The 23,540-nt window shown below is 39.9% G+C and overlaps 1 protein-coding gene and 1 long non-coding RNA gene across 35 annotated transcripts in view; one reads left to right on the forward strand and one right to left on the reverse strand.

Annotated features, from left to right (window-relative positions):
* LOC147369714 (uncharacterized) overlaps positions 1-23,540 on the forward strand; it is a 694,358-nt gene that overhangs the window by 369,332 nt on the left and 301,486 nt on the right. The window lies entirely within an intron of this gene.
* Positions 398-17,669, reverse strand: NMUR2 (neuromedin U receptor 2). 5 transcript variants are annotated; one of them, XM_086412543.1, is made up of 4 exons: positions 16,798-17,662; positions 8,077-8,161; positions 5,496-5,621; positions 398-1,806 (listed from the first exon to the last, which is right to left on the reverse strand). In XM_086412543.1, the coding sequence occupies exons 1-4, from the start codon at positions 17,512-17,514 to the stop codon at positions 1,511-1,513; spliced, it is 1,224 nt and encodes a 407-aa protein (XP_086268669.1). In that variant the 5' UTR covers positions 17,515-17,662; the 3' UTR covers positions 398-1,510. The 5 variants fall into 5 exon arrangements, with proteins under 5 accessions (XP_086268669.1, XP_086268667.1, XP_086268671.1 ...); XM_086412541.1 differs by lacking the exon at positions 5,496-5,621 and having other exon boundaries at positions 16,798-17,649; XM_086412545.1 differs by lacking the exons at positions 5,496-5,621; positions 8,077-8,161 and having other exon boundaries at positions 1,650-1,806; positions 16,798-17,649.

Genomic DNA, 23,540 nt, shown 5'->3' on the forward strand with positions numbered 1-23,540 from the left:
TGGTCTGTTCAACTTGGGGAAAATTCAGACTGAAAGCTGGAGCTTGCTTGTTTCAGCCTCAGTAAGGCCTGGGGCAGAGAAGAGTCTTCTCACACTGCAGACACAGCAGGCATGCCATTATAATCACAGCTGATTAAATGGCCAACTGAAGGTCAGATGTCCCTGTCAGAAACAGAATCTTGGTCTTTCAGCTCTTTAACATGGTTTCCTGTGGAGCGATTTTTTGGCTCAGTATGTCGGAATGTGAGGTCAACTTATTTACTATGTATTTATTGTGACTGATATATTGTCAGGACTCCAGTAACAGCAAAAAGGAACACAGGATACTTCATGTCTTTGACAAATCTACATTCTAGCAAAGCAAGAATATAAATCATGGAAATACAAAGCAGGCTGAAGGAAACGCTTAAGATACATAAACTGATAGAAAAGTCAGATTATACTCTTATTTGAATAAATCAAGCAAGGCTTTATGGAAGAGGTAACACAATGAGCTAGATATTGAAGAATGGGTAGGATCACATCTGATGAAGATTGGAGGTATAGAGAGCATTCTGTAAGCAAACATATGCAGCTGGGGAAACTGGGGTGTGACTTCATAAGAGCAAGTAATTGAACTTGAGTAGAAGTGTGTAGTAGTTGTGACGATGCAATGGCGGCCACTGTAGGAGTGATGAGGGCTATAGAGACAATGAAGGATTGAGTAGGAAAAGTCGTGAGTTTGAGACCAGTAGTAATCAGTTGACTTGTCCTTTTTATTAGACAGTAGACATACATCGATTTATGACACAAGTTAATAGAAATCCAGGTCTAGACCAAATGATGAAAACAAATAAGTAGTGTAGGTTGACTCTTTGGACCTTCCACCATATTCTCTTTCTTCCCATTCTTCTCCAAGTAGAACTTGTATCTGATTTCATCCCTGGTGAGGAATGACTGATAATGACTTGCGGATCATTAATAGAATGGTGGGAATAATAATAATTCTGAAGAGCATTCTTATGTTATCAGGACTCTTTAACTCAAAGGCTTCAGGACTGCAAGGAATCACATTGTAATTGAACAGTATGAAGCAGGGTAGACAGATTGCTGTGGAAGAGCTGGCATGGGCCCCTCAAATTACATTAACAGCATTTCCATGTCTCCCTCTGTGGCTCATAGGGACCACTGGTTGTAAGAATGCCAGCCTGACTCAGAGTGTGAATAGCAAGACAAATCATTCCCAATTGTGAGAATGACTCAATGTATAGGTGCTATGACGTGTTAGTCATGCTCTTTGCATGAACTAGTGAAGGGCATGAAGCAGTTAAGACAGTGGAATGCTAACTAAAAATCAAGAGGTTCTGGGTTTTAAATCAAGATTTAAGTAGCAATTTTCACATTTGTTGGGGAAAAAACTAGAATTGGATATGTAAGTTCCAAGAGTCATTTTACCTCCTTCATATCATATAAGAAGGCGTAAATTATGGGACATCCCCCCACCCCTCCAGAATACAGAACCACAGGGATGTCAGCTCTTTGCGAGCTCCTTTCTTGGCGCCTGTCCAGTACAGAGGGCTGTGGGGAGCTGTGAGCTGAGGACGGACAGCTGACGAGGGAACTGGGGAGCTACGTCCTCAGTCAGCTCCACAAGGTGGCACTCTGTCAGGAAGATGTTCCGCTGCATAGACGGCCCCGGTGAGTGGTTATGGGAGTGCTGCTGTTGGCAGGAAGGGGGGATCACAGTCCGGAATGCTGCTTGGAAGCGGTGAGAGAGCAGGTTGTAGATAATGGGGTTGACCGCTGAGCTCAGGTAGAAGAAGACACCTGGAATGCAGAGGATTAAGAGACAGGCTGAGGAAAAACTGAGGGGGAAGCACCACACGGAGAAGCATAAATATTTAATAAAGGCCTCACATCCCTTTGATTGCCTCTTTTGGAAGTGATAGTACATACAAGACTAATTGAGAATACAAAATGCTCTGAACAGAACTACCATCTGTGTACTTTAGGAACCAAACCTAGAAAGATTAAAGAGTCTCGGAAAAATTTAAGCTGGAATGGGATCTCTCTGAGATGTTCAGCAACTTCCTTTGATCCCCACTTGTTTAATTAAAGAACATGTTCCCATAGCATTAATGAGAGATGCTTAAGTATCAGAAGAAAGAGATGTTTTTATCTTATGCTTCAGTCTATCATTTGAAACTGCAAGTAATGGAGGAATAGTAAATCAGTCAAGGCATAATCTCTGTTAAGACTCCTTATGATGCCAAATAGCTCTTCAAAGAAGCATTCCCCAGTGTCCTTTTCCTGCCAATTCCTTCCCCTTGATGTCTCTTCCCACCTTATTTCCAACCTTAATGAATTCTTGTATTGTTTTCCATTTGTTTTCTCCACCAAATGCCTTACACATTGCCATTTTCTTGGTTGATACACACTTTTCATTTGTTACCATATCCTATTTTATTTCCTCAAGGCCCATGGAGCCTGAAGAATCAGAGGACTTAAGTTTCTGATCTTGGCCCTTGCTTATTCTGTGACCCTGGACAGAACTGGCACTTCAATTTCTTGTTCTTTGTAAAATGGAGATGATAACACCATTTTAACCCACCTCCCCGGATTATTGTGAGGATAAAGTTGAGGTACTATCCACAGAAGATACAAATGATAGATGCTATCCTCAACACGTTCATTGTCATTCTCATTTACATAGTTCAAGACACATACAGAGCCATTTGCCTGTGGACACAATTGGGCACAGAGAAATGTCGTTTAGTCGCAAAGCCCTGTCTGACTCTTCTGCGACCGTATGGACTACAGCCCGCCAGTCTCCCCTGTCCATGGGATTTCCCAGGCAAAAATACTGGAGTGGGTTGCCAGGCCCTCCTCCATAGGATCTTCCTGACCCAGAGATCTAACCCAGGTTTCCTGCATTACAGGAAATTGTTTACCACTGAGCTATCTAGGAAACCCAGGAAGGAATGTCTGTGGACCTGTAGGGGTGGGGGGTGCATTTCTGTACACTGTTAATTTGTTCAATAAAGAAATACTGATTGAACTTTTATTATGTGACTTTGAGGCCCACTGGAAGGTAGTGGATTTAGACTTTGTTCTCCAAGGATCTAGAACAGTATTACAGAGATAAGATTTATGCCTGATTTCAGTAATTAACAAGAGGATGATACCTAACAATATCTGTTAAGACAAGAGCAAAATATGTGATACTAACAGTCATGTTATGGAAATTCACATTAAGCACAAGAACACTAATGATCATGACAAATCATCTCCATAATAATGGGGGTGACTGGACTCTAACCAGACCATGAAATGGGTAGGAGACACTGGAGAAGAGAGGAGGGGGTCTCAAGAGAGGAGTGGAAGAGAGGTAGAAGGCACAGCATGCACCAGTGTACTGAGACGGGAACACTTATTGTGCAAGAATAATGCAGGATGTGCAGAAACCCCTAATTCACCAACTTGGAAAGTATATGGCTTATGAATTGAAAATACTATAATCTGAGGGTCGGAAGGCAAGTTGGGGGTGTTTTGAGCATAGCATTTAAGAGGTTTAGATATCATCTGGTTGGTAGGGTTGGGGAGGGAAAAATTATGTCTTAATAGGAAAATGTTATTGTGTTGTAAATGACACAACTTGGGAATCTTAAAATAGTTTTCTTGATGCCTCTGGAGAAGTGTAATCAACTAGTGAAGCTTCATGTGATCTTGGTATTTTCCAATTTTTTTAAAGAATAATTTTTGTTATTTAAAACACTTTTTTTATTGAAGTATAGTTGATTTACAATGTTGTGTTGGTTTCAGGTATACAGCAAAGTGAATCAATTATGCATATACATATATCCTTTTTAAAAAATTCTATTCCCATATACACCTATACAGAGTATTTAATAGAATCCTTATGGTACACAGTAGGTCTTTATTAGTTATCTATTATATATATATAGTAGTGTGTATATTATTTAAACACTTCCACTTCTCAGACAAACCACAAAGATCAGAGCTATAAACATTTTTGAGATATTGTCCAGAATAATAAATAGTTTAACACAGAGGAAGGTCCTAATGTCCAGGTATAAGCTTTACACAAGCCCTGCTGAGTAAAAAAAAAACATGGTGGTAGAAAACAGATAATATATATGGTATTAAGTATACATATGAATGTTATTGCTCTATGCACATCTGAACTTTAATTTTTACAAATTGCTCTTATCCTTCCTCCATAATGACGTCTTTGTCTTTGATAAAGAGCTTGTAGAACCAGCCAGTGACTAGCAGAGGTAGAGGGATAAAAGTGGTCTGCACTTAAGGCTAACAGTTACACTAACTGAGAACGAAAGACGTGGGGGCCATCCTTTGCTCCATTCAAGAGGAAGGAACCCTGAACTTGAAGTTAGGTGACTCAAGCCTGAATCTTAATTTTTACTATTTGCCCATTACCTTTGGACAAGTAATTTCTTCTTTGTAGAACTGTTTCTTTAACAATAAAATGTTGATGATAATGTTTACTTTACAAATTTGTGATAGTCATAGAAAGATATACTATAGTTTAAAAATTCTTTAATAGCTATTATTTTATTTGCTTCTCACCATCAGCCTGTGGGCTTTCCAGGTGGCGCTAGTGGTTAAGAACCCACCTGTCAAGGCAGGAAATGTAAGACATGCAGTTCGATCCCTAGATTGGGAAGATAACCTGGAGTAGGAAATGGCAACCCACTCCAGCTTTCTTATCTGGAAAATTCCATGGACAGAGGAGCCTGAAAGGCTACAGTCCATGGGGTCACAAAGAGTCGGACATGACTGAAGTGACTTAGTGTGCATCAGCCTGTGGTGTGTATAGAACAGGCATTATTGCCATATTATAGCTGAGGAAACTTGGGAAAGAAGGAATCCATGTTTTGCTTATAGCTAAGAATATTAAAGGTACTGAGATGCAAATCCAGGCCCTCTGATTCAGCAACCTTTCCATCACTCTCCAACATAGTCTATGATGTCCTTAATGAGCAGCATTAAAGTGGCCTAAAAGCAGAACATGATGCCCCATGAATGCCCTTTGGCTGGCTTTCAGGAGGATTAACACTTGCTGAAGACAATAGTGGGTTTCAGGGACACGGATGTTTAATAAATAAGAACCAAATAAATCCCATGGCCATTGGCAGAAAAACCAAAGGAATCATTCCTTAGACCATTTTCCTGCTGTGACATCATATTTAGAGTTGAGGGTTTTCATAAAATAGTGTCTAATGTAGTAATATGGTATATTTCTTTTGAGCCAGTAACCTATTTAATCAATATTTAATACCTAATAATATGTAAATATTTAATATTTAAATACAATAAAAATCAAATGTCTTCATTATATATATATATACATATATGCGTGGCAAATCTCTATGATAAATTGGCATATACAGATAGAACCTACTTGCTCTAAGCAAGATGAAAAAGCTGCAGCTACCTGAACACTTGTGATGCACCCAAAGGATCTACAATTTTACCTGACACCACATGGATGAGATTGAACACAGCAGCCAGGGGTTCGGTCCACTCCTCCACAAAGCTGAAGAAGAGCCGATCAGTGTGGAATGGGGCCCAGCAGATAGCAAACACTAAGACCAAGACAACTGGAAAAGGAGGATGAAGGGGAGAGTAGAAGGCAGTCAAAGCAAGAAGAGGTATACAACTCCTTCTGAGTTCCTGCTAGCATTTGCCCTTCATCTTTGTTAAGTTATACTTCCTAAAGGTCACTAGATCCTACAGAACTTCTACACAGAATATGTAAACATAAGAATGAATTATATTCTGTGTAGAAGTTCTGTATTGAGAATCAGTTTCCCAAATGATTGTACAAGATTTCTTGTATAATGTAAGTTTCCTTTAAGGTATTAAAATAGTATTGAATGTATTCAAAGTCCAGAAAACATTCTACTGTGGAATATAAATTATTGCCAGTAGACTGTTGTAACCACACAAACTGGATATATAAGTAAAATGATTGCGCTCAAGCAAGTCCGTGTTCTTTGAAGTTATAGATTAATAAACTATGAAGTGCAGTATGAATTTATATTGTTATTCTAGAAAAAATAGAAGCTTTTATTATTTTAATCATTTAAAATTCTGCAAGAAGTCAGGGAAAAGAGAAAGATTGAACAACCATAAACATACTATAAGCATCTCTGGATTGGAATGGGGATGTGTCTATTATAAATTACTAGGGCACAGAATTCCTTCCAGTTGCTTTATGTTTGTTTTTACTTTTTATTTTTAAATCATTACAGATTCACAGGAAGTTGCACCTTCTAGTTTCTTATTTTCAGTTCCCCAGAGATTGGTGCTACCAGAGTTTCTCTATAGGGCATTTAATCCGCATGAATATAAATATGTATGTTTTTTCTTCTCTCCTGGAGTTGTAAAATACTTTTCCTTCCTTTTCTTTTGAGATCTACTTCAAAATAATCTTGTAGGGGCTAACGGAGAGATAGACAAGTAGAGGAAGCAAGATTAGCTATGCATTGATAACTTTTAAAGCTGGATGATGGGTACTTTGGTGTTCACTTTACAGTTCTCTGAACTCATGAGCACGTTTGATGTGTTTCATAGTAAACAGTACATATGTCTCCCATTGGCACTAAACATACTCAGAGTAAGTGATCTGCCTGCTTTATGTGGTTTCAGGACTGTTTGGGAGATTCTTCTGAATTTACCCTTGAATAAAATGTCCCTAATCTGTTTACTACTGTCTATAATTTCCTCTAATTAAAAATTTAAATTCCTGTTAAAATTAAACCCTCTGCTTGCAAAAGGCAAAGGGTTCACAGTGTATTTTATCATTGTAACTTTAATGTGAGTACACTTCAAGTCTCTTAGTGAAAGATTATGTTCATAAAGGAAGGGAGAGAAATACTGAAGGGACTAGATTGCTTGGTAGAGAAGATCAGGTGCTAACAGGTGGTAAAAAATTTCCAAGAAGATGATTAGTAGAGCTGAAAAGACATATTTTATTGACCTCACAGGTTTTGTTGTTGTTCATATATATCACATAGTTGCAATGAATGTTTCATATGCATATTACCCTGGAAGATTTTTTTTTTCTTCTAAACCTCACATTTTGAGTTGGAAAGTGTATCACAAACCTCCTTTCTCTAATTGATCAGTATCTTGTTAGACTAGTGCTGGATCTTGTATTTTTATAACATTCGAGTGTGGATCAGTGCTTAGATTTTGTTTTAAAATCTTATCTATATAAAAGAGTGTACTGTTTATATAAAATCATGCAATGTCATAGGAGGAATGACTGCTTAGAATATTCTTAACCAGCTGTTCTTATTCTGGAAATAAAAGATTTCATGAAGACCAAGCTTGGTATCAGAGGGTTTTGTGATCCTCTGAAATGGACTATCAAACATTTGATGGATGCTCATTTATGTGTTTTCTGAGTGGAAAATTCACTATTTCCATAATACTTTTAAAGAAACTCATAATAAAAAATAGGTTAAGAACCACCTCCTCATTTTAAAAGGGAAAAGAGATATTTGAAGGCTCTGAGAGTGGATATGATTTCCAAAAACTGAACAGAGTGTATTATAATGGATGCAGTTTAGTGTGTTGTTCTGAGGTCTTTAAAACAGAACAAAATAGGCAGGCCCTAGATGCTTGAGTCAGAGAAGGCAATGGCACCCCACTCCAGTACTTTTGCTTGGAAAATCCCATGGACGGAGGAGCCTGATAGGCTGCAGTCCATGGGGTCGCTAAGAGTCGGACATGACTGAGCGACTTCACTTTCACTTTTCACTTTCATGCATTGGAGAAGGAAATGGCAACCCACTCCAGTGTTCTTGCCTGGAGAATCCCAGGGATGGTGGAGCCTGGTGGGCTGCCGTCTATGGGGTCGCACAGAGTCGGACACGACTGAAGCGACTTAGCAGCAGCAGCAGCAGCAGATGCTTGAGTAAGCCATGGAAGAACAGGACATGATATTGTGCTTGAAGACAATTTTGATCTGATACCAGCAACACTTAATCATACCAAATATAACTGCTTTCCTTTAACAAACAAACAATTACAAGATAGAGGACTCACACAGCATTTTAGTGACTGATTTTCTGGATGGTCTTTGAATATTTGCAGTCACTTTATCTGCCTCAAGGTGTTGGTCTTTCTTCAGCTGCAAGGGAAATGCAAAGAGATAAAGAAAGGGAAATAGTTTTTCCTCCCATTAAGATCTAAGAAGTGTGAGTCTAACACTCATTTTACAAGTTAAAAAAAAAAAAAAGAAAACCTAAGACAAATGTAAAGTGAAAGTGAAAGTCAGTCAGTCATGTCTGACTCTTTACAACACCATGGACTGTAGCCTGCCAGGCTTCTCTGTCCATGGAATTCTCCAGGCCAAAATACTGGAGTGGGTAGCCTATTCCTTCTCCAGGGGATCTTCCCATCCAGGGATGGAACCCAGGTCTCCCGCATTGCAGGTGCATTCTTTACTGTCTGAGCCACCAGGGCAGCCCAAGAATACTGGAGTGAGCAGCCTATCCCTTCCTTCTCTAGAGGATATTCCTGACCGAGGAATCGAATTGGAGTCTTCTGCATTGCAGGTGGATTCTTTACCAGCTGAGCTACCAGGGAAGCCTCAGAGAAATGTAAGAATTAGCTAAATGTTTAACAGTAAGTTGGAGGTGGAACTGGACTCAGGTCACCTAACTCATCTGTATAGATGGGGCCAAGTTACAGGCAACCATTTGTCCTATGGGCTTCTCTGGTGGCTCAGATGGTAAAGAATCTGCTTGCAGTGCAGGTGACCTGGGTTTAATCCCTGGGTCGGGAAGATCCCCTGGAGAAGAGAATGGCAATGCACTCCAGTATTCTTACCTAGAAAATTCTAAGGACAGAGAAGCCTGGTGGACTACAGTCCATGGGATTTGTAAGAGCCGGGCACGACTGAGTGACTAACACTTTCACTTTCATTTAACCTATGCTATTCTGTAAACGGAGAAGGCAATGGCACCCCACTCCAGTACTTTTGCCTGGAAAATCCCATGGATGGAGGAGCCTGGTAGGCTGCAGTCCATGGGGTCGCTAGAGTCGGACACGACTGAGCGACTTCACTTTCACGTTTCACTTTCATGCATTGGAGAAGGAAATGGCAACCCACTCCAGTGTTCTTGCCTGGAGAATCCCAGGGACGGGGGAGCCTGGTGGGCTGCCGTCTATGGGGTCGCACAGAGTTGGACACGACTGAAGCGACGCAGCAGCATTCTGTAAAACCATTGTTTTGTAGTTTATTAATAGACATTCCATGGGAAAAAATTTCCTAAAGTTAAAAAGTTAGGCTTTTCCATTGATTCATTCATTTATTATATAATTATTAGACATCTATGAGATGGATAGGCAGTAGAAAACAGAAACAAGTATTATTTCTGCTTCATGATCTTTATAGTCTTTATTATGGATCTTCTTTGAGCCTCAAATGCTAATGAGTATAACTCATCTTCATGGGAGACAGTGTATCATCTTTCCTCCACCTCCACCTTCCACATCCCACATCTCCTATCCTCTCAGGGGATAATGTTTCTTAGACTAAAAAATACCCTTCCCAACCCTTTTCAGTGGAATACCTGGTACCATCTTGAGAAGCACAATTTGGAAAACTCTATTTTACAAATACTATCCATAAAGGTTCATATGTTTCTGAATTTAGATGTTAAAATAATTTCTCCTTACTGGCAGATATGGTGATCTGTAAAGTAGCATCTGATAATTTCAAATATTAACATTTCCTGTACATACAGCCTCTCTCACCCAGTTAAGTGCCACCTACTCCTTGGAGGCTTTTATGGCAACTGTAGACCATTATCACCTTCTTCCTCTGAAATTCAATAGCACTGAAGATCTACATCATTCGTCTAGTTGTGAATTTTTTTTCCTCTTTATGTATTTCAAGTTTGTGGGGATGTTCAGCCAGATAAAAGAAGCTTTAAGGACTCATAATAAACTACTATCAAATATCTAGAAGATAATATAGTGCTTATTCTCCCTTCTCTTAAAAATAGTGCCCTGATTTTCCTTTAGGGAATTTATTCATTCTCCAGTTCATAGTCATTAATAGGAATCTGAATGATCCCATCTCCAGATACAGATTTGTTTTTGTTGTTGTTGTTTAGTTGCTCAGTCATGTTAGACCCTTTTGCAACCCCATAGACTGTAGCCTGCCAGGCTCCTCTGTCCATGGGATTTCCCAGCAAGAATACTGAATTGGGTGACCATTTCTCCAGGGATAAAACCCATGTCTCCTGCATTGGTAAACAGGTTCTTTACCACTGAGCCACCAGGAAAATCCCAGAACTATGTTTAGTCCCTGTATAATTTAGCTGTCATCCTTCAGTCAGAGTGGTTGGATGATTGAGACCAATGAGATTTCAGATACTTTCTTACTCTTTTATTGGAACTGCCAGGGAGAGTTGTTTGCTTGTTTGTTTTTTTTCCTCCTCACCATGAGGAATGTACTTGGAGCCACCAATGGGCTGCTATGCAGATTTCGAGGTTGAAACCAACACCACAGACAGAAGAGCAAAGAAACAGAAATAAAGCTAGATCCTTGCTGTCACTGTGTGTCTTACTAGATTAATCTTCCCCAAGAGCCAGCTCTCCCTCTAGATGTTTCAGGTCTATGTTCCATCTTGTATTTAATCAGATTGAGTTGGAGTTGCCTCTTCGCTGTGTGGAAAGTCCTGACAAACTGAGGAGGCCATCAGTGCGAGGAAAATTCAACCTGTTTTATAACCTGTGTATATTAGGATCAATTGATTGAGTTATAAGGAGACATATTTCAGTTCCAGCTAAAAAAAATTAGTGTGGTCTGTGGAACAATGGAACAGACTTAGACTTCTATAAGAATCAGTGACCTTCCTGGGCTAGATGCTGTTTTTACAAAATATTTTAGAGAAGGTATTTAAAATTAAATAAGACTTGGAAGAAAGGAACATTAAAAGTTGCCTCCAAAGTTCAACAAATCAATATCCTAAAGACAGATATGCTCCTCAAAGTCAGGTAGCTCTCCACGCTGCACTGCCCTGAAGTATCTGCATGGACGATTAATAAACCTGGCCATCTTGAATATATTGGTGTTCTCTACATATTCCTGTGTCTTCAGAAATTAGGGGACTAAGGTTCCATCAGATTTGACCTTTTGCAGTCATCTAGATCTTGGAAAGAAATAGGGGGAAATATTGTGAAATTATTAGGAATAAATGAGAAGGAACTAAAGATGATAAGATGTTATTTATATAAGAATAAGGGCTTCCTAGGAATATAAGAGTAAAAGAAAACAATGCAGGTAGACTTCTTAACTCACTGGCTGGCAAATGATACTCAGTAAATTATATATTGTGATTCTGGGAGTTCCCTAGTGGCCTTGTGGTTAGGATTCTTGGGCTTTCACTGCTGTGGCCAGGGTCAGGGATCTGAGATCCTGCAAGCCATGTGGTGTGGCCAAAAGAAAAAAAAAAAATCATATATTGTGAATCTGATTATTGTCCTGAGTTTACTCAAAAGGCATAATAAATTTTTCATGAAATATTTATTTATAGCTGTGGGCCCACTCATCTGTATTATGGAGTCCCTTCTAGAGATTCTTCTCATGGTACCACTCACCCACATGCTGTACTTGTGTTGACACAAATAAGGATCCAGATACACTGAGAAGAGAAAGACTTGTGTTTAAGGTTAGAGCAATAAATCAAACTAATCTTTCTAACTCACCTTCAATTAAATCTACTAAAGTTTCTGATTATTTCATACCATTTAAAACATTTGTCCTTATTACAAGATAGTTATTCCATTATTTGATTCCAGTCTATAATCAAGAACAATGAAAGATTATTAAGACCTATTAGCCACTTCTCTGGGTGCATTCAACAGTTCTCATTAGAAATTTTTCTACTCCAGGGAACAGTTTCCTTAAATCAAACAGCTGGCAAATGGCTCGCACAATCCTTTTAGGAACAGGCTTCTTTTTGAGTGTAGTTTGCACTGAAAAGAAAATGCATGGCTGTATTAATCATTACTTACATTTTGGCTTTCTTAGGCTACAGTGACACAACTATTCAACTAGAAGAAGAATAAGAAACAGACTATTTATACATGTTACACGTGGTTTCAACAGAATTTAAAGGGGTTAACATAGCAGAATAGAATCCAAACAATTTGTTTAGCCAATATTAAATGCTGCATTATTTCTTGTTGACTAATTTCATTTCCCTTCAGATGTTTAACAAAGTATATATTTACCTATTGATTATTCCCACCCAACCCCAAACATTTATTTTAAAAGTGAGGTTACAAAAAGAGGAGAGGAAAATTGTCATCACTCTGTAGGAAGTTCAGAAGTCTTGCTGCTCCACTCCTTTTAGCTATGTATGACAAAAGGTGAAGGGAGACATGGGGTTGATTATCAATCAGATAATCCCGATCAACTGTTTATGCTGATTAAAATCATTTTACCAGTGATTCATTTATATAGTTTGTGAGTTCATTTGTATAACTTTAGAATAGTGAAAGTGAAGTCGCTCAGTCATGTCCGACTCTTTGCGACCCCATGGACTGTAGCCTACCAGGCTCTTCCGTCCATGGGATTTTCCAGGCAAGAGTACTGGAGTGGGTTGCCATTTCCTTCTCCAGGAGATCTTCCCAACCCAGGGATTGAAGCCAGGTCTCCCTCATTGTAGGCAGATACTTTACCATCTGAGCCACCAGGGAAGTCCAACTTTAGAATACCAAGTTATAATTATAGCTTTTGTGTAAGTATCTCCACCATCTGAACAAAATCTGTTTATTAAAAAAAAAATCAGGAGTTGCTTGTATATTTTTGAGATTAGTTGTTTGTCAGTTGCTTCATTTGCTATTATTTTCTCCCATTCTGAAGGCTGTCTTTTCACCTTGCCAATAGTTTCCTTTGATGTGCAGAAGCTTTTAAGGTTAAATATACAAGCAACTCCTACAGCTCAACTCCAGAAAAATAAATGACCCAATCAAAAAATGGGCCAAAGAACTAAATAGACATTTCTCCAAAGAAGACATACAGATGGCTAACAAATACATGAAAAGATGCTCAACATCACTCATTATCAGAGAAATGCAAATCAAAACCACAATGAAGTACCATCTCACACCAGTCAGAATGGCTGCAATCCAAAAGTCTACAAATAATAAATGCTGGAGAGGGTGTGGAGAAAAGGGAACCCTCTTACACTGTTGGTGGGAATGCAAACTAGTACAGCCACTATGGAGAACAGTGTGGAGATTCCTTAAAAAACTGGAAATAGAACTGCCTTATGATCTAGCAATCCCACTGCTGGGCATACACACTGAGGAAACCAGAAGGGAAAGAGACACATGTACCCCAATGTTCATCGCAGCACTGTTTATAATAGCCAGGACATGGAAGCAACCTAGATGTCCATCAGCAGATGAATGGATAAGAAAGCTGTGGTACATATACACAATGGAGTATTACTCAGCTATTAAAAAGAATACATTTGAATCAGTTCTAATGAGGTGGATGAAACTGGAGCCTATTATACTGAGTGAAGTAAGCCAGAAAGAAAAACACCAATACAGTATTCTAACGCATATATATGGAATTTAGAAAGATGGTAACAATAACCCTGTGTATGAGACAGCAAAAGACACTGATGTATAGAACAGTCTTATGGACTCTGTGGGAGAGGGAGAGGGTGGGGAGATTTGGGAGAATGGCATTGAAACATGTAAAATATCATGTATGAAACGAGTTGCCAGTCCAGGTTCGATGCACGATACTGGATGCTTGGGGCTAGAGCACTGGGACGACCCAGAGGGATGGTATGGGGAGGGAGGAGGGAAGAGGGTTCAAGATGGGGAACACATGTATACCTGTGGCAGATTCATTTTGATATTTGGCAAAACTAATACAATTATGTAAAGTTAAAAAAAAAAAATCAGTTCAGTCCTGTTTGCCCTGGCTGAATTCTGTTACTATTCATAATACATCCTCTCTAGTTAAAGCATTAATGCTGCATGGAGGAGATGGGAAGGGACTTGCCCTGGGATTGACTATTTTCCATCTCCATCATGTTAGAACCATAAAGAGCAGCTCATTGGAGACTTGAGTCCTGGAATGATGAAGAATCTCTGAGTGGTCAATTTTGAGCACACATATAGCTCCCTTCCTTCTTTCTTGCTCCTGGGATTTCATCAGTCTTGGTTTTCTGCCTTTTGAAGGCATTTGTCCAGACTCAATCATATCTTTAGACTTGCCATGAGAATCAGTACTCATCAGAGTTGATCAAATCTCTTTAAAATCTTTCAGATCAAAAAGGCCCTCTGAGATAATATTTCCATGTCTCCTATTTTGAAGGTAGAGAAGCTGAAGTCCAACAATAAAGGAAATGGCTCATTCATTCATTCACTGAGCTTACAGTCTAGTTGGAGAGGAAGAAGTTAAGGAACCCACAAGTATAGAATTATAAATTGTGATGAATGCAATGATGGGAAATCACTAGGAATCATGAGCACCTACAGGGGAATCAAGCAGTTAGGGAATTAGGGAGAACTTCCTGGAGTAAGTGTGAGTAAAGTATGACTTAAAGGATAAGTGAGAGTTAGAAAGGCAAAAAGGATTGTGATGGTGGGTGGTAGGGACGTTTCTGGCAAAAATACAGCAAAAGGTGCAAAGGTCTTGAGATCAATGCCACAGATTAGGGTTTACTTTTGACTCCCAGTCTAGAAGTCTTTAAATTCCTATAGAAGAGACATTCTGAGCAGATAGTTCCTTTCCAATGTCCTCTGGGTAACACCTCACCCTTCCTGAGAATAGGATGCTATAAGTTGCACTGCATACACAGAGCAAACTAGGGTGGTTTCTTAGCTGTTATCTATCACCTAGCTCCTGATAACCAGGGAGCAGTAGATTCATGACGACACAACAAAGTGACACTTAAAGTAACTGTTTGGAAAGGGAAACATGTTTCCTATTCAGAGTTAGATAGTTCCCCCAAATTTACCTGAGACAAGTGATTGTTCACCGGAGAAGGCAACGGCACCCCACTCCAGTACTCTTGCCTGGAGAATCCCAGGGACGGGGAAGCCTGGTGGGCTGCCGTCTATGGGGTCGCGCAGAGTCAGACACGACTGAAGTGACTTAGCAGTAGCAGTGATTGTTCACTGTTAGTAGAGATTGTATTGGTACATTTGGGGTGGATATTTCTCATAGAGCTCATGGAATCATGCAGAAGACTTTTCCCCACAGTGGATGCACAGGGCTTGCTAAAGATATGGTGACTGTGAGCTAGTCTGGTTTGACACATGTCTCTGGAATTACAGGGGCCAGTCCACCAGGAGGAAACTGGCACAGTTCTCTGCATGATTAGATTTATTCCTATGTACTTAAAATCTGTTCTTCCTCCTTAGACTTTACCATTCACTTTAGGCACAGTATTTATTCGAAAGGACCGCCTGTGGGACACTCATTTTTGACACACAACTTTCTCAGAGATGCACTGAGATGGGAGTATATTAATTATCACATAATACATGGTACCAGAGCCATCTTACAACATAGAATGTGAATGTGATGCCTGTTTTGTTTTCCTTTCATTTATAACTCACATTGCTCCCACTCAAAGATTCCCTTTTCCTTTTCTTAAGGAACCACAGACTGTTAGAGTGATCAGGAGTGCTAATACATAAGATCTGATGTAAACTTCTCATTTTATAAATATAGAAACTAATTCCAAGAGAGAATTGTGAGACATTACCTGAAGGCATCTTATATGTGAGCTTCATACGTGGGAGTCTAAATGGTCTCATGACTATTTCCTACATAACTACCTCCCTAAATGGGTATAAAACTCTCATGTTTAGCTTTCCTCTCTGTGATTTTTGATGCAGAATATACCAGGAAAGGAATCATGTAGACTCACTTCTCCTTTCATTAAAAACAAAACGACAGTTTCAGATAATTTAGATCCAGAAAAAAAGAAAGAAAGAAGTTTATCACCATGAGCACATGAAGGTAAACTCTAATTATAAAATGTTACAAACTAAGTAATAATATTCTATTAATTCCAACTATATCTTATTCACACTGTCTTCTAATCTGTTTTAGGCACTCTGTTTACCTCTTTGTCCTTCAAACTCCACTTGTCCAGTTGATTTCACTCAGGCCATATTTTTGCATTTTAATCTGATATTTCCACGAAAGGATCAAAGCAACCACCACAAGGAAGTGTCTGACTTTAAAACTGTATATCTGTCTTGGAGTATAAACTACACAGGGATAGTTTATTTTATATTCAGACCAAGTTGGTGCAGAGGAAAATTTCAATGCAGGCAAAACAGGTGAGGGCAGGAAAGAGACCACAGGATATGAAACAGTCTCTCCAGGGGTGGCTGTCTTGTGCTATTTAAAATGAAGCTCTATCCCAGACCTACTGAATCAGACTTCTCTGTAGGAAGTGACTCACACATCAGTTCTCATGGTAAAGTTTCAAGGTGATTTGTAGGAATACCTAGGTTTGAGAACCACAGTTACAGAGGGAAGAATGATGAAAGGTGAGTTAAAGGAAGTGGTTTATAGCTGTGGTTACTGTCTGTCCAACTGAAAGCCAGCCTGTTAACTTCTGAGTTTCCCCTCTGAGTTCACCCTGTTTTTCTCTAAGGTCCCTTCCAGTTCTGAATTTCTCCAGTTCTAAGTGTTTCTCAGAACTTTGAGTTAGAGAAAAGAGAAGGAACGCCGCCCTAAGGGTTGCAGCCAGCTTGGATACTCACCTTGAGCCCCATGAGGTAGTAGAGGACACTGATGACTGTCATGGGGAGGATGTAGAAGAGGAGGGAGGTGACCTGGATAATGAAATTATAGATCCACATGGGCTTGATGACTGTACAGGTGGCAGAGCCGGGGATGATGGACCCATTGGGAAAGTAGTGGAGTTTGATGCCATGGATGCTGGTGTTGGGCAGAGAAAAGAGAACAGAGAGGCCCCAGACGATGCCAAGGATGCGAAGGGCCCTGCCCCGGTTGCTCTTTAGTTTGGCGCGGAACGGGTGGAGGACGGCTACGTAGCGCTCCACGCTGACGGTGGTGACGCTGAGGATGGAGGCGAAGCACACGGTCTCGAAGAGGGCCGTCTTGAAGTAGCAGCCCACCGGCCCAAACAGGAAGGGGTAGTTGCGCCACATCTCATAGACTTCCAGGGGCATCCCGAGAAGCAAGACTAGGAGGTCGGAGACAGCCAAGCTGAAGAGGTAGTAATTGGTGGGGGTCTTCATCGTCTGGTGCCGAAGAATCACCAAGCACACCAGGAGATTGCCAACGACCCCCACCACAAAAATCAGAGCATACACCGCAGTCACCGGGAGGAAGAGGTGGCTGCGACGAGGCCCGCAGAGCAAAGCTAGGTAGTCATCTGTGTTGTTCAGGTATTTCTTGAAGGGATCTTTCAGTTCCTGTTGGTACATCCAGGAAACATTCTCATGTTTTTCCATCACTGCTATTAAAATGCAAGACCTGAGGCTCCTCTGGAATGAGCCTCTGTCCCAAGCTGAGCCAGAAAGGAAAAAGAAAGCAGGCAGGAAAGCACAGGCTTGGGGAAGGAGGCCTGGAGAGGGATAGAAACTGCTCAGACCTCGGATCCCTTTTGAAGAGCCCCCGAGACAGAAGCCCCGCCCCTTCGCGGACTGTGGGCCAATGTACTTGTCAGACGTTCAGTAAGAGGATAGCTGGGTGGGGCGTGCTAGTTTCCTGAGCAGGGAGCAGGAGAGGAGAGATGGTTTTCTGAATTGGAAGGAGCTGGGAAAGCAGAACTGTCACAAACGGTGGCACTAAATTAGGTAAGGTGTGGGCACTCAGAGCAGTACATTCTGTAAAGTTGTGGGAATCTGGGTGGAAATACAAATTGAGGTTGCAAGGTTGTGCGTAGAAAAGTACAAATCTCCGTTGATCCTCGTCACCTGTACAGCATAACAAAAATGGGAGATCAGTAGATTTCTCAAGTATCTTGTTCCATTGAAAATTCAGGGCTCTTGGGGGAAAGTGTGATCAGTATGTCTTTTTGGCTTTGATTGCCTCCGTGATAGAATCCAATACCGGCTCATCACCTAGCCCTGCCTGCTGTCTGACACTTCACTTTTGACAGTTAACTTGTTGAAGCAAAAGGCAGTAGGATTTAGAATCAGGCACACCTGTAAGAAATTCTGTAAAACTTTGGGAAAGTAACTCAAACTCTCAGATCCACATTTTCTTATCTGTAAACTGGAGAGTTGTGTTATTATATTCAATAAATACTTCTTGAGGATTTACTGCATACCAAGGAGTGTTCTAGGCTTTGAAGAAAAATCAGTGAACAAACAAGATGAAGTCTCTGCCTATGTGAACTTTTCTTCTGGTAGTGATTTCTGAAAATGTCCAAACAAACTAATGAGTGAATTAATAGAGTTGAAGATCATAATATGTGCTGTGAAGAAAAGGGACCATACTAACATAAGGCTACAGGCATTCTTTTTTTTTTTTTTGATAAAGAATGGTCAAAGAAGACTTATCTCAGATATCATTTGGGCTGAGTTCTGACTGATGAAATGTCAATCATAAAAGAGTTAAGGGAAGTGTATTCCCAGAAAAAGTAATAGCAAGTACAAAGGTCTTCAGGCAGTAACAAGCTTGATGTGTTTCAAAAACATCAAGAAGGCCAGTGCAGCTGGAACTTAATGAGTGGACAGGAGAATATGAGAGTTGAGATCAAAATGACTGGAAGGGACAATATTATATACATTTTTTGAGGATCTGATAATAAGTTTGGATCTTATTTAAACTGCAGGGACTTTGGATCTTGTTCAAGCCACAGAGAAATCTTTGGACAGTTTTGAGCAGGAGGGTTGCTCCTGCTGCTAAGTCGCTTCAGTCGTGTCCGACTCTGTGCGACCCCATAGACAGCAGCCCATCAGTCTCCACCGTCCCTGGGATTCTCCAGGCAAGAACACTGGAGTGGGTTGCCATTTCCTTCTCCAATGCATGAAAGTGAAAAGTGGAAGTGAAGTCGCATAGTCGTGAATGACTCTTCACGAACCCATAGACTGCAGCCTATCAGGCTCCTCTGTCCATGGGATTTTCCAAGCAAGAGTACTGGAGTGGGGTGCCATTGCCTTCTCCAAGGGTTGCTACTGGGGGCAATCATTCCCTTATGTCTCTGGACTGTTTTTGCCTATGGATTGAATAGGCTTCCATATTACCGGTAAGAAAATAGAAATGCAGAATGAATTCACTGTGTACCTCTATCAACAGAGGTAAATCTGAACAAGCACAGGGCTACTCTCTGTAGCTGTGGGCCAAAATAAAATACATGGCATTCGTCTAGGGATGATAGTGGGCAGTGACAAAGATGCTATTAGAGGCTGGAAGGACCCATGGCGGGGGGGTGCTGATAATTTGTTATTTAGTTTACAGGTATCTGGAATAGGAGGAGACACATGCAGATCTGATGGATAGAAAACCATGTACCACTCAGAGTTCCTAGACTTACAGTTGTGTCTGAATAGGAGTAGAAATCAGGCGGGCAAGGGGATATGATGTGGGGGTACAAGTGGCATCTATGTAAAGCTTTCAATAAAATACAATAGCTAATATTTATTGAGCACTTATTCTTCCTAGGTACTATTGTGGACATGTACACACATGGTTTTCTCTCCATCAGATCTGTATGTGGCTCCTTTCGTTCCAGAGACCTATAAATTAAAGGACAACTTATCAGCCTCCCCTGTGGATTCTTCCAGCCTCTAATAACATCTTTCTCATTGCCACCATCTCATCCTTAAACTAATGCAATGCATTAAATTGTTTTTATTGAAATATAGTTGATTTGCAATGTTGTGTTAATTCTGCTGTTCAGCACAGTGACTCAGTTATTTATATATATATACATATATATATATATATATATATTCTTTTTAAAATATTATGGTTCATCATAGGATATTGAATATAGTTCTGTATTATACAGGAGGACCTTGTTGTTTATCCATTCTGTATATAAAAGCTTACATTTGCTAACCCCAAACTCCCACCCCCTCCCTCCACAAACTTCCTCCCCCTTGGCAATCACTAGTCTGTTCTCTGTGTCCATGATTCTGTTTCTGTTTCATAGATAGGTTCATTCGTGTCCACATTTTAGTGGTATCGTATGGTATTTGTTTTTCTCTTTCTGATTTACTTCACTTAGTATGATAATCTCTAGTTGCATCCATGCTGCTGCAGATGGCATTATTTCATTCTTTTTTATGGCTGAGTAGTATTCCATTATATACATGGACCAAATCTGCTTTATGTTGATGGACATTTAGGTTGTTTCTATGTCTTCACTACTGTGAATAGTGTTGCTATGAACTTAAGGGTGCACGCATATTTTTGAATTATTATTTTGGTCAGATATATGCCCAGGAGCAGGATTGCTGCATCACATGGTAACTCTATTTTTAGTTTTCTGAGGAACCTCCATACTATTTTCCACAGGGAGTGTACCAACCTAGATTCCCACCAACAGTATAGGAAGGTTCCATTTTTTCCACACCTTTTCTAGCATTTGTTCTTTGGTAGTTCACTGTAGTTTTTATTTAATGCCATGTATTTTGGAGTTTTTGTTACAGCAGTGCTCTTCTTCCACATCCAGTTTTGAGTTAATAAATTGGACTACATTATGCTGCAGTAACAAACCACACAAACTCTCAGTAACTTTAAACAACAAAAGTTGATTTCTTTTTTGGGCTATGCATTGATGGGCTGGGGAGAAAAAGCTTTATAGATACTCTCTTCATCCAGGATAATATGGAAAAGTCTACCATTCAAAACACAGTGCTAAGACTATTAGGAAGACCAGATATGAGGGTGTAGCTTCTCAGTCCCATCTTTCTGGGGACTTTTCTTCATCCTTTAACATCTAGTAGTGCTCTGGATATTGAGAATGTACTCAGCAAATGGATTATAAATAAAGAGGTGTTGTAGAAACTAGATTGTCTATGAAGCAATCATACTTGATGAAGGAGTAATTAGGAAAATTGTCACCATCTCATAAGAAAGTTTTTCTGTTATAGATGTGAGCAGTTTGAACACATTTCTCAGAGACTCTGGAGTGAGAACAGAAGCTTGGTTTAGAAAGAGGCATAACATTCCCATTTTTTAACTTTGGCATCCTCATGGGTCAGGAAATGCTCATGACCTTGGATAACATTGACAAAAATGTAGTGTGTAAAACAAGGAAGGTTATCATCAATTCTGTTACACACTAATTAGGCCAGACCAAGATTATTGGCTCTAGTTTTGACTCCTGCTTTTAAAGAGGGACTTAATAAGTTGACATTGTTTACTGAGGACAACTGAAATGGTAGAGGAATTTGGAGTTACTGTTCTAGGAAAGAGGAAGCCTGGCTTAGACATTATTCCTGCCTTCAACTATTTAAAAATGTACATTTGTAATGGAAGAAGAATTTGATTTATCCTAATTCACTTCCTGGGGGAGAACTGAGAGCAATAGCTTGTCAATATAAGGAGGAAGATTTTGAGCATTTGGAGTAGATTACAGTGGCAATGGATCAACCATGTCACTAAAGTCCCTCAACTGAGGCTGATTGGCCATCTGTTAATATTTTATCAGGTTATGTCAGTTAGTATTAGTTTACCTTTAAGATTCCTGAGAACAGTCATATTGTGCTGCACAGGTGCTATTGCTTACTCAGTATCTCCTCTTGGTATCTAAGGTGCGCCTCAAAGCTAACATGTCTAAAACCAAGTTTATGCATCATCTTCCACCTTTAAAAAGTGCTTCTCCTATATTCTCTGTTCAGTGAGTGAATTACCATGTGCTTAGTTGTCCAAGCTAGAGAGGTGTGTATTATACTCACTCCACCTTCTCGTTTACGCACTATCATCTGATTTGTGTGCAAATCTTCCCTGTCCATTATACCTTTCTATCTCAAATATATATGCATGTGAATATATATATACACACACACCCCCACACACGTATATGTGTGTGTATGTATGTGTGTATATATATATATATATATATATATATATATATATATATATATCATCCACCATTCTCCATTCTCACTACCTCTGCCCTCTTCCAGGCCACCATCATCTCTCCACTGGATTTCTAGCTGGTCCCTCACTTCTACTTTGCTCCATCTCCTGTCCTATCTTGTCTTGTAGCTAGAATAATGTTTCTGAAATACAAATATGACCATATATCTCTTCTACTTCAAATCCTTCTAGGGTCTCCATTGCCTTAATATGACTCATAAAGTGATTCACGATCTGTTTCCTTCTCTTCTGTTACTTTAGTTCCTAAGTCTCCTTTACAAACATGCTCTTGCCACAGTATGTTGCTGGCAGTTCCCCCACAAAGATCGTCAGACCTCTGTGTATGTTGTTCCTTCTCCTTGAGGTCATCTTCCCTCCTCCTTCATCTCCCTTCACTCTGTTAGCATGTCTGCATCATACAGAACATTTTATGAGAAGACATCACCTGTATTTCCAGGCTGGGTGAGGTGTCCTTCTTGTGTGCTACTCTTACCTTTTATATGCCTTCACTTTAACACTTGATAGCAGGGTCAGAAAAACAGTCCAGAGACCAAATACATCCTGTCACATGTTTTGGTAAATAAAGTATTGTTAGAATGCCACATTTGTTTGTTTATGCTTTGTCTATGGCTGCTTTTGTGTGACAAAAGACAGAGTTGAAAAGACTGAGTGGTTCACCAAACCTCAAATAATTTCTATTGGGTTGTACATTAATTTTCTAGGGCTGCCGTATCAGAGAACCACAGATTGTGTGACTTCAGCAACAAAAATTTATTGTTTTCCAGTTCTGGAGGCTTGAGGTCCAAGATCAAGGTATTGGCAGGGTAGGCTCCTACTGAGGGTTGTGACAATGAATCTGTCCCATGCCTTTTCCTTCTTCTGATGGTTTGCTAGCAATTTTCAGCATTCATTGGCTTGTAGACACATCACCCTAGGCTCTGTCTTGATGGTCACATGGTGTTTTCCCTGTGTCCTATTCTGTCTCAAAATGTCCCCCTTTTATAAGGACACCAGTCATATTGAATTAGGGCCTACCATGTTGACCTTATTTTAAGTTGATTACCTCTATAAGGCCTCATCTTTAAATAAGATGACACTGAGAGGTTACTGGGGTTAGGAATTCAACATGTGGACTTTGTTTTTTGTTTTTATTTTTCAGATTTTTTTTGAAATTTATTTATTTTAATTGGAGGCTAATTACTTTACAATATTGTAGTGGGTTTTGCCATACATTGACATGAATCAGCCGTGGGTGTACATGTGTTCCCCACCCTGAATCCCCCTCCCACCTCCCTCCTCATCCCGTCCCTCAGGGTCATCCCAGTGCACCAGCTCCAAGCACCTTGTCTCATGCGTTGAACCTGGACTGGCAATCTGTTTCATATATGATAATATACATGTTTCAATGCTATTCTCTCAAATCATCCCACCCTCACCTTCT

This window comes from Bos grunniens, chromosome 7 (assembly GCF_055505025.1).
Source record: "Bos grunniens cultivar Pamir isolate PY7600 chromosome 7, Bosgru_T2T1.0, whole genome shotgun sequence".
NCBI classification, from domain to species: domain Eukaryota; kingdom Metazoa; phylum Chordata; class Mammalia; order Artiodactyla; family Bovidae; genus Bos; species Bos grunniens.

What these genes read in the sequence shown, in the direction of transcription:
- NMUR2 (XM_086412543.1), bottom strand. Translation starts at nt 17,514, where the DNA reads ATGGAAAAACATGAGAATGTTTCCTGGATGTACCAACAGGAACTGAAA. An exon ending in ATCAGTCACTAAAATGCTGT is followed by an intron (nt 5,622 to 8,076) that starts GTGAGTCCTCTA and finishes CTCCTTTTCCAG; the next exon opens with TTGTCTTGGTCTTAGTGTTT. An exon ending in TCTCATCCATGTGGTGTCAG is followed by an intron (nt 1,807 to 5,495) that starts GTAAAATTGTAG and finishes TCTGCATTCCAG; the next exon opens with GTGTCTTCTTCTACCTGAGC.